The 12,040-nt window shown below is 38.8% G+C and overlaps 1 protein-coding gene across 4 annotated transcripts in view; it reads right to left on the bottom strand.

Annotated features, from left to right (window-relative positions):
* LOC136848579 (barH-like 2 homeobox protein) overlaps positions 1-12,040 on the bottom strand; it is a 421,854-nt gene that overhangs the window by 67,291 nt on the left and 342,523 nt on the right. For all 4 annotated transcript variants that reach the window (XR_010856053.1, XR_010856054.1, XM_067120872.1 and 1 more), the window contains one exon: positions 8,425-8,488. Coding sequence is in view for 2 of the 4 variants with exons in the window: in XM_067120872.1 (XP_066976973.1) it covers positions 8,442-8,488 (47 nt within the window). In the remaining 2 variants the exon portion in view is untranslated. The remainder of the gene's footprint in view (positions 1-8,424; positions 8,489-12,040) is intronic.

Raw genomic sequence — 12,040 nt, 5'->3', positions numbered from 1 at the left:
AAATCCGATCACTCTACGGATTTTTGAATAGTAGACTAACAATCAAAGTAACTTTGAAATTGGCAGGAATCTTGAGAATCAACCATACGAGTCCAGTCACTGTCACGTGGCTGTATGGAGCACCAAAACAATCATGAGAGTGAGAATAGTATATGTGTGAAAAAAAAAAAAAACAGAATCACCCGGTTGCAGTGAAACCGAGAATCACATGGGTGTGGAGAACTAAGAGTCACATGGTTGCAGAGAAATCAAGAATCACATGGTTGCAGAGAACTATGAATCACATGGTTGCAGAGAAAAAAATCACATGGGTGTGGAGAACTAAGAACCATATGGTTGCAGAGAAAAAATCACATAGGTGTGGAGAACTAAGAATCACATGGTTGCAGAGAAACCGAGAACCACATGGGTGCGGAGAACTAAGAATCACACGGTTGCAGAGAAACCGAGAATCACATGGGTGTGGAGAACTAAGAATCAAATGGTTGCAGAGAAACCGAGAATCACATGAGTGTGGAGAACTTAGAATCGCATGGTTGCAGAGAAACCGAGAATCACATGGTTGCAGAGAAAAAATCACATGGGTGTGGAGAACTAAGAATCACATGGTTGCAGAGAAACCGAGAATCACCTGGGTGTGGAAAACTAAGAATCACATGGTTGCAGAGAAACCGAGAATCACATGGGTGTGGAGAACTAAGAGAATCACACGGGTGTGGAGAACTAAGAATCACATGGTTGCAGAGAAACCGAGAATCACATGAGTGTGGAGAACTTAGAATTGCATGGTTGCAGAGAAACCGAGAATCACATGGGTGTGGAGAATTAAGAGAATCACATGGGTGTGGAGAACTAAGAATCACATGGTTGCAGAGAAACCAAGAATCACATGAGTGTGGAGAACTTAGAATCGCATGGTTCCAGAGAAACTGAGAATCACATGGTCACAGAGAAAAATGGGTGTGGAGATAAGAATCACATGGTTGCAGAGAAACCGAGAATCACATGGGTGTGGAGAACTAAGAGAATCACATGGGTGTGGAGAACTAAGAGTCACATGGTTGCAGAGAAACCAAGAATCACATGGTTGCAGAGAAACCAAGAATCACATGGTTGCAGAGAAAAAATCACATGGGTGTGGAGAACTAGGAATCATATGCTTGAACAGAAAAAATCACATGGGTGTGGAGAACTAAGAGCCATATGGTTGCAGAGAAAAATCACATGGGTGTGGAGAACTAAGAATCATATGGTTACAAAGAAAAAATCACATGGGTGTGGAGAACTAAGAATCACATGAATGCAGAGAACTAAGAATCACATGGTTGCAGAGAATCAGAGTCACATGGGTGTGGAGAACTAAGAATCACATGGTTGCAGAGAACCAGAGAAACACATGGGTGTGGAGAACTAAGAATCACATGGTTGCAGAGAACCAGAGAATCACATGGGTGTGGAGAACTAAGAATCACATGGTTGCAGAGAACCAGAGAATCACATTGGTGTGGAGAACTAAAAATTGCATGGTTGCAGAGAAACCGAGAATCACATGGTTGCAAAGAACTAAGAATCACATGGTTGCAGAGAACAAGAGAATCACATGGGTGTGGAGAACTAAGAATCACATGGTTGCAGAGAACAAGAGAATCACATGGGTGTGGAGAACTAAGAATCACATAGTTGCAGAGAACCAGAGAATCACATGGGTGTGGAGAATTAAGAATCACATGGTTGCAGAGAACCAGAGAATCACATGGGTGTGGAGAACTAAGAATCACATGGTTACAGAGAAACCAAGAATCACATGGCTGCAGAGAATCAAGAATCACATGGCTGCAGAGAACCCGAGAATCACATGGGTGTGGAGAACTAAGAGTCACATGGTTGCAGAGAACCCGAGAATCACATGGGTGTGGAGAACTAAGAATCACATGGTTGCAGAGAAACCAAGAACCACATGGGTGTGGAGAACTAAGAATCACATGGTTGCAGAGATCCAGAGAATCATATGGATGTGGAGAACTAAGAATCACATGGTTGCAGAGAACCCGAGAATACATGGGTGTGGAGAACTAAGAATCACATGGTTGCAGAGAAAAAATCACATAGGTGTGGAGAACTAAGAATCACATGGTTGTAGATAAAAACTCACACGGGTGTGGAGAAGTGAGAATCATATGGTTGCGGAAAAACAGAGAATCACATGGGTGTGAAGAACTAAGAATCACATGGTTTCGGAGAAACACAGAATCGCATCAGCACTGAACAAAGAGCCAATTGGGAGTGGAGAAAGTCAGAATCACGTGTCTGTTAGAAGCAATGAATTCCATAGGTGTGGAGAAGAAAATTCACATGGGCGAGGAGAAACAAAAAAAATAACAAAATAAATAGAAATAATGAAGCGCATGGTGAATAATCAGTTGCTGAGTAAAGAAACATTTGAAATAAAAAAAAAAATATAAAGATCTTCTGAAACTAGTCTTTGGTGTAGTATGAAAAGTATGACAGAAGTAGCCTGAATATGACTGAAGACTGATTTTCGATCATGAACTGGCGTCACAGTGGTTAGGGTCTTCAGGAGCTGATGACTAGGATGAAATCTTGCACAGCAGCAAGGACTCATGAACCAGTTACACTTGTTCAAATTTGCAGATGTGTTTTAACAGTGTGTAGAGATGGTTCAGCAATATGGAGAAAATGGGAGATGACAGGATGATGGAAAGCGTGTATAATTCAATTCGAAAATGTCTAGACGGGGGAAGGGGGTTGGGGTGGTTAAGATGACCTTGAAAGTGGGGGGAGACATGGAGCAGAAGAGACCATACAACTGAAGGGCCTTTGTAGCTAAAGGGCAAATGGATGCATGCAAAGAAGTGAATGGCGCACTTGTGTTTGTGTATGTGTGTATGGAGGGTTCAACGCAATGCTGATTAGCCTCCGGTGTACACAAATCAGAAGTAAAGAATATGACAGCAATTTGCCAAGTTCGTTTATTCTCAAGCTACCCTCTTATTGGGTAAATCAGCGTAATGCTGTAACTGTGAATAATATATATATATATATATATATATATATATATATATATATATATATATATATGTATATATATGTGTATATATATATATATATATATATATATATATATATATATATATATATATATATATATATATATATATATATATATATATATATATATATATATATATATATATATATATATATATATATAAGAGAGAGAGAGAGAGAGAGAGAGAGAGAGAGAGAGAGAGAGAGAGAGAGAGAGAGAGAGAGAGGGTATGGCGTTAAATGCCTGCTAGCTTCACGGCACCGCCTACTGAATCTCGTTACCACTGAAAGCCCAGACGTTTACGCAAGCTATGTGTTCCCGGAGTAGGCGAAGAGGGAATTATCATCGAAGGCGAGGATGGTTGAATACTGTGTTCAAGTTTCGTAATGAAACACCTTGAGAGAGAAGCATTTACGTCATTACCATCTTGTCTAAAATATGTTTGATTTTGGAATGACAGCCTTTAGAAAAAAATCTGCTCGTTGTTTCGGAAAATAAATTTTGCTCCAGGAAAATGAATTTCTGTTCCAAATTCATATTTTTCGCGCAAGGTTGCTAGGACTAGAATCCGTAAATAGACCAGACTTGAAGAAGAAGAAGAAGAAGAAGAAGAAGAAGAAGAAATAGAAGAAGAAGAAGAAGAAGAAGAAATAGAAGAAGAAGAAGAAGAAGAAGAAGAAATAGAAGAAGAAAAAGAAGAAATAGAAGAAGAAATAGAAGAAGAAGAAGAAGAAGAAGAGCAAGGACAATAAGAAGAGCGGTGCTCCAGCTACCCATGAAAGCGATTTAGGTGTAACAGGGGGTAAAACCTCGCAGTTGCACTTGAAACAATTGCTAGGAGAGGGTGGAAAGTAAGACAGAAGAAAGAGCATATGAACGAAGGTATAGTAAAAGGCGTGAAAGGGGTCAGCTAGGGGCTGAAGGGACGCTGGAAAGGTTCTTAAGTAATGCCCACAGTGCACCGCGTGAGGTGCACTGATGGCACTACCCCCCTACGGGTTAAAAGTCAGGGAAAACGGAAGCAGAAAGGGAATGCCACAGTTTGGTACCGGAAGGAGCGAGCCAGGTACCGGAAGCAGGATTAGTTAAGCAAAGATGACTGATCGTCGGAATGTGAGATGTGGTGGCCTCGTGGGTGCTACGGAGCATCTCGTCAGGCGGACGAGGTCTTCCATTAAAGCTTAACTCTCAGAATTACTGGGATACTTCCTCAACTTTCAATGTATGAGAGTCGAGTCACAAAGCCAAGTTCTTGAAATAAAAATCCTCGAATATGAAATTCGTCAACTCTGGCTTGTTAAGGACAAAGAATGATGATTCGACGCCCCTTCAGGTTATGTACAAAACTTTTGCAAATTGCTGGTGATACGGGACCTAAGCGCATACTGGCTACACAAAATATTAACCGGCAACCGTAATCTACTGTTGCTGTCTCATGTAAACAATCAAATCGTATTGTCCGCCAACAAACCATAAACAACCCAACAGTTTATAGATAAATCAATTTGCTACAAATAAACTGCGTACGATTTCTTGAATTTTTCACTCAAAACAAAAGAGACTAAACACAGCCTGATGGCTAAATTATGAAAAATCACTCTCAAATAGATATATTTTATATGCGAATGTGGTTTGCTGAATTCACTATCTATATGAACTTCATTTATTTTACAACTCACAGGGGAACAAATACAATTTCTGTCGTATTTTCAGTCTGGATTTCCCTTTATCTAGGCATGAACTCGATAAAAAGAATATTTAAGCATAAATCCATACAATCATGAGTGAAAATGTATCCAGATTTATATCTATGCATGGAAAATGTGCACACGGAAAGATGCTTCGTCACTGTTAACAAAATTCTGCAATTACGCGGATTCGGAGAGGCGCCTCCTGTAACCGGTCGCGCAAATCATTCTGCTTTCAGAAGTGTCACCCGCCCAGTACTTTTGCAACTAACTTTATAACCAGTTCAATTTTTTCCCTTCAATCGAGGTTATCAGTTTTTATGAATAACTGATCAAAAAAACTTTAATAGTATCAGTAGGAGATTGGCAAAGGAGTCACACCCGCTAGTTAAGACCGAGAGTAATACGTAAACACGATCCCCTAACAGCATAATGACGGATCGAAACGAGGAGAACTGCAAGACTTATCTGCTGAAGAAGCAGGTGGGATGCTAAGGGCTCGGAGGGACGCTGGGAGCTGTGGGTCCTTGGAAACCAACGCCCTTCTACCCCAAGGTCTCTGGCGCCCGCGGCAGGAGGCAGATAACTTAGAATGCTGGAGATGAATCGGAAATACAGGCTGGGCCAAGCAGAAATTCTCAACCTAGCTCGAGTTAGGTTGTTCTTTTAAACAAAAGGGATTGAAATGCTTATGAGATAAACTGATGCTGTGAAGGCTTTCTGCAGGGGCGATTTCAAAACACACACACACACACACACACACACACACACACACGCACATGTACCCCCTTTCAACGTAAAGCTGTTACCCAGAGAAAAAAAAAATGAACCTCACTTCCATCTCATACATACATACAAACGCGTTCATCCAAAATACCAACAGAGAAAAATAAAAAAAACACAAATTAAGATGCTGACAGGTCTGGTCGATTCAGACATCTTCAGAAGAACTGCAAGACTTCATAACAAGAGAATTATAATACGTATGCTTTGGTTAGACATAACAAAAAGAAACCAGCAACCTGCTATGAGATGCCTTTCCAAGGAAAGAAGAGGGAGGGTAGGTATGCTGCCTTGTTATATATGAAGGACAGGCAGGATTGCTACAAGTTTAATTTTTCCAGAAACATAGACTACACATCTAGATTATATTTTACGGAAAACTGACTTGAAATCTGTACATAATTATTGCAACTTCCCTTCGACTGTCATTCATAATCTTATAAAAAAATCAAGACTAGTGAATGAATGTGTCTTCATGAATAAACTTCAGAGATTCATATATTCTAATGGACAAGGAAGGGGAGACTTTCTCAACCTCGACATCTAAGGAATAACATAGTGTTTTGAGCCACACGTTGTCGGTAGGGCGATTAAATAATAGGCTACTAGCCTCCTGTAGAATTCAATCTGTTTTAACTGGCTCTTCGTAAGAGTACGTATTGATTGTCATTTTTACAGTTTTTTATTTTTTAAATATTTAATTTTCAATTATCCATATCACCAATTCTTTAGATGTCACCTCAATACATTTTTTATCCTGTAAAGCTTGTCACTTTTTTTTATGGAAATCTCCGTTAGATTCCATCCCGTTTAAATGAGGTTATGTTATTAATATATATAAAATATGTATATATATTATTTTAAGATATTTTATTACTTACCCACCCATCTGCTATGCAGTACCTACCTCAAAGAGCGAAACTGGCTCATGTGGGAGTCAAGCATTGCTAAAGTTTGCAGGAATGCAAAATAACGGAAGAACTGACAAAAAATAAGCAAAAAAAGAGTTAAAGTTTCTTCAAATAAAAATGGAAAGATTATGAGTCCCAATTATAAAGATCCCGAGAGACTAAGAAGCATTACACTCATAGTTTACGACAAATTTCCAAATACCAGAGTAATGAACAAGTAATCATGTTAAGTCCCTTTCAATTTTGGGAGCACTGTGTGTGTGTGTCTCTGTGTATGTGTGTGTGCGTTTGGGGGGGGGGACCTTATGGTTTTGACACCCAGCTATCATTTCACACTATATCAGATCTACAAATTAAATGTATCATTAATTTCCATTGGAATAACTCGTCTGCTTACGTAAAGATGGCGCTGTAACGTGTGCCATAAGAACAACAGATCATTCATGGCTCCGTATTTAGAAAGAATGAAAGGTATTGTCAACCTTTTAGGAAGCAGAGATCTTTTGGTTACCCTGTACAATTTTTTTTTTAATTTCTTGCATGCCTTTTATATCCAGGCAATGACGCCTCGTCATACTGCTTAAGTTAAGGCTTAGGTACAAAGGTAGTCGTATTAAACTGTATTAAAGAAGATTATAGCTATATCGTAACGCAACGTTCACAGTAGTACAGATAATCTGTTCCTAATAAGAAGTACAGGTAATCTGTAAGTTAGATGACAAGGTTACGCATTTTCATATCTAGGCAGTAATTGTCGTGGTTTTTCGTTAAAAATCTGATTTCTTATTCTCAATAAATACACCGAAAACACCGAAGGGTCGAGATACGAGCATGTATGCTAAGCTTGACAATATATAAGAATTTTGCTAACAAATTTTCCTAATTGAGAATCTTTGCCATTATTTTAGCGTGATAAAAAGATCGATTCTTTTCCAGTTTCGAGTAAGACACCTGTTAAGAGAATCTGACGAATGAATCTCAAGGATTTACAAACAGGAAATGTATCAAAATTCAAGAAATGGAAACGGAATGGAAAGGAATATAGACTTCAGGCCAAAGGCCAAGCACTGGGACCTATTAGGTCATTCAACGCTGAAAGGGAAATTGAGAGTAAAAAGTTTTTAAGGGCGTAACAGGAGGAAAACCTCGCAGTTGCACTATGAAACAAGCGTCAGGAGGGAGTGAAAAGTAAAATGGAAGAAAGAGAATATGAATGGGGGTACAGTAAAAGGAATGAAGGGGTTTGCAGCTAATGCCTACAGTCCTCAAGAAATGGAAAGACAGGGGTTCCAAAAGATAGTCCCTTCTTTCATGAAAGATGTGAATCATGAAGTATTTGTACGGCTTTCTGAAGCGCCGTGGTGTTGCAATGAGAGACCAAATAACCAATATTTCCAAGCCCTGGAGTTTGCCATACTCTTTGTACCACGACCCTATTATAGTAGGAGAGTACACTCAAGACACTTACGCCTTCGATTTTTCATACATTTTAGTTTTCGTCTTATGTTTACCTAATTCTAGCAGAAAATTGCCCAGTTTGCTAATAGCTAAAAACTTAAATAGTTTTAATCATATTTTCTTTATTCCCTTGCAAGGCAATTTGTGCTTGACACGTGGGTTTCTCTACCGGGAAGGCATATTGTTTGACTGACAGGTCTTATATACTTGCTTTCAAATATGTGACAAGGTTCATTATATACATGTAGTACTGATCATTATATGAAACACAATGAATGTCATACTGATTCAAATACAAACCACAAGCAGAAATGATTCTAAATAAAATAAAAATATTTGAATGTGTGTACAACAATCAGTAAGTAAACAAATAAACAATTACTGCCATAAATAAGAAGACACACAGGAAATCAGAATATGGGAGCACATTATGTAATTTAATGAAAAAAAAAATACAGAATCAGACACAGGGATGTCTACGCTCGTACTTCATAATGACACAGACACTACTTACCTGGCGTTGCACTGACTTCATGCAGAAAAATCTCCAACGTGAGTCCTCCAAAGACATGGAAGTTCTGAGAAAGAAAGGAAATTTGAGATGAGACTTGTGAAAGTGGAAGCCTCAAAGGTAATCCAACATTTGCATGATACCAGTATCTGGAATCATTTAGGACACACGCAAGGCTTTTCGCGGATCTGTTTAAGAGACACTGTAGTCCAGTGGTTCATAGTTTCTCTGTCATAAATACAATTTATCAGGTATAATATTATGAGAACGTCTGGGAAATTTGCCCATGGAAAAACACATATTTTGTATAATGCCATTCAATTTTTAGCAGAGCCATTCATTCTGAATATCAGAAGGGTAATGATTTAAATATAATACAAATTCCTTAATACCTTTCAACAATTCAAATTTGTGCCATGAGGATAAGGCTGACGAATGAGTATATTACACTCAGTACACCAGGTTTGCCACAAATTTCACAAGCAATGCCATCCACATCTCAAATAATATCAGCAAAATATCTCCAGTATCAAGTGTTCATTAACAATAGAACATATTGCATATTCAACTAGGCATGGATGAACAATGACCAGGGATTATTGAGAACAAATGCCAGAGCATTAGGCTGAATATTCTTGAGAAATATCGAAACAAAATAACATATGTGCCAAATATCCTATGATTTTTAAACAGTTATTTTCTTTCAGTACCAACAATTTACTTCCTACTACGAAGAACTGGTGATTTTGCAAAAGTGCGAAGTGGCTCAAATCCTTTGCATTAAATTCTGTTACAAATTATTGCTATATTTTACCGGATGGGTCCGGCAACCAGCTTTTAAAAGCGGCCACAAATATTAAGCAACATTGATATGCATTAAGTACTGAATTAGCTTACCTCATTTGCAGTTGTTGGCAATTCACGCTAAGTTTTCCAGAGCAGGGGGCGTCTACAGTAGTCGTTCTGGCTAAGCGTCCACAACTCAAGAGCTTACTAGGAAAGCTTATTTTCCTTTTTAAGTTTCCTTAAATACTTAACTGCTTATAAGAGCTCAGAGATGAATCCTTTTTAAGCACATTTAAACACACGGCGCTTCTTCGCAATTAAACTGACGCTTTTAACTTTTTTAGCACTTCTGAGACAAGAAGCTGAATATTTATTTTATTGGAAGAATTTCTGTTAAAAAAGGTAAGACATCTACTCTAACTGTAGTTACAAAGAAAAATTTAAAGACTTTTATTTCTGTGGGTATTATATCGTGTGGATTCTTGGAATGTCCAGCATACGGATACACAGGACAGATAAATATTCGGCTGCGTAGGGCCAGATAGGAAGCCTACGGTAATTACGTGGGCAAACAACCCATAGCAGTTACCATTACAATCAACTTGACGATCTGGTGGCCGTTCAAGAAAATGTTGTTCTGTGTTTCTTCACCAAAGGAGATCAACTACAGTGTAACAGCCTTCGCTGACTAACTATTTCCTTTTTTTTTTTGTTGATATAAAGATATTTTACAGTGACTGACTTCACATGTAGAACTGTTACAGTGGGAATCAAAAATGGTGAAATTTAACATGTCCAAAATAATTAAAAGGTCGTGCATGCCCATTAATTAATTTGCAATAACAGTCTAACTAAATATTGAAAGAGGAATATTCGTCAATGTCATATCGTCAACGAAGCAGTGAATAGAGAATGTCCGCCAGCGTCATATCGTCAACTAAGCAGTGAATAGAGAATGTCTGCCAGTGTCATTTCGTCAACTAAACAGTGAATAGAGAATGTCTGTCAGTGTCATATCGTCATCTAAGCAGTGAATTGAGAATGTCTGCCAGTGTCATATCGTCATCTAAGCAGTGAATTGTGAATGTCTGCCAGTGTCATATCGTCAATTAAGCAGTGAATTGAGAATGTCTGCCAGTGTCATATCGTCAACTAAGCAGTGAATTGAGAATGTCTGCCAGTGTCATATCGTCATCTAAGCAGTGAATTGAGAATGTCTGCCAGTGTCATATCGTCATCTAAGCAATGAATTGAGAATGTCTGTCAGTGTCATATCGTCATCTAAGCAGTGAATTGAGAATGTCTGCCAGTGTCATATCGTCATCTAAACAGTGAATTGAGAATGTCTGCCATTGTCATACCGTCATCTAAGCAGTGAATAGAGAATGTCTGCCAGTGTCATATCGTCATCTAAGCAGTGAATAGAGAATGTCTGCCATTGTCATACCGTCAACTAAGCAGTGAATTGAGAATGTCTGCCAGTGTCATATCATCAACTAAGCAGTGAATTGTGAATGTCTGCCAGTGTCATATCGTCAATTAAGCAGTGAACAGAGAATGTCTGCCAGTGTCATATCGTCAAGTAAGCAGTGAATTGAGAATGTCTGCCAGTGTCATATCGTCAATTAAGCAGTGAATTGAGAATGTCTGCTAGTGTCATATCGTCATCTAAGCAGTGAATTGTGAATGTCTGCCAGTGTCATATCGTCAATTAAGCAGTGAATTGAGAATGTCTGCTAGTGTCATATCGTCATCTAAGCAGTGAATAGAGAATGTCTGCCAGTGTCATATCGTCATCTAAGCAGTGAATTGAGAATGTCTGCCATTGTCATACCGTCATCTAAGCAGTGAATAGAGAATGTCTGCCAGTGTCTTATCATCATCTAAGCAGTGAATTGAGAATGTCTGCCATTGTCATACCGTCAACTAAGCAGTGAATTGAGAATGTCTGCCAGTGTCATATCATCAACTAAGCAGTGAATAGAGAATGTCTGCCAGTGTCATATCGTCAATTAAGCAGTGAACAGAGAATGTCTGCCAGTGTCATATCGTCAAGTAAGCAGTGAATTGAGAATGTCTGCCAGTGTCATATTGTCAATTAAGCAGTGAACAGAGAATGTCTGCCAGTGTCATATCGTCAAGTAAGCAGTGAATTGAGAATGTCTGCCAGTGTCATATCGTCAATTAAGCAGTGAATTGAGAATGTCTGCTAGTGTCATATCGTCATCTAAGCAGTGAATTGTGAATGTCTGCCAGTGTCATATCGTCATCTAAGCAGTGAATAGAGAATGTCTGCCAGTGTCATATCGTCATCTAAGCAGTGAATTGAGAATGTCTGCCATTGTCATACCGTCATCTAAGCAGTGAATAGAGAATGTCTGCCAGTGTCTTATCATCATCTAAGCAGTGAATTGAGAATGTCTGCCAGTGTCATATCATCAACTAAGCAGTGAATAGAGAATGTCTGTCAGTGTCATATCGTCAACTAAGCAGTGAATTGAGAATGTCTGCCAGTGTCATATTGTCATCTAAGCAGTGAATTGTGAGTGTCTGCCTGTGTCATATCGTCAACTAAGCAGGGAATAGAGAATGTCTGCCAATGTCATATCGTCAACTAAGCAGTGAATTGAGAATGTCTGCCAGTGTCATATCGTCATCTAAGCAGTGAATAGAGAATGTCTGCCAGTGTCATATCGTCATCTAAGCAGTGAATAGAGAATGTCTGCCAGTGTCATATCGTCATCTAAGCAGTGAATTGAGAATGTCTGCCATTGTCATACCGTCAACTAAGCAGTGAATAGAGAATGTCTGCTAGTGTCATATTGTAATCTAA

This window comes from Macrobrachium rosenbergii, chromosome 19 (genome assembly GCF_040412425.1).
Source record: "Macrobrachium rosenbergii isolate ZJJX-2024 chromosome 19, ASM4041242v1, whole genome shotgun sequence".
In the NCBI taxonomy this organism is placed as follows: Eukaryota; Metazoa; Arthropoda; class Malacostraca; order Decapoda; family Palaemonidae; genus Macrobrachium; species Macrobrachium rosenbergii.
The sequence above is the reverse complement of the archived record's forward strand: the minus strand, read 5'-3'. Positions and strand labels throughout refer to the sequence as shown.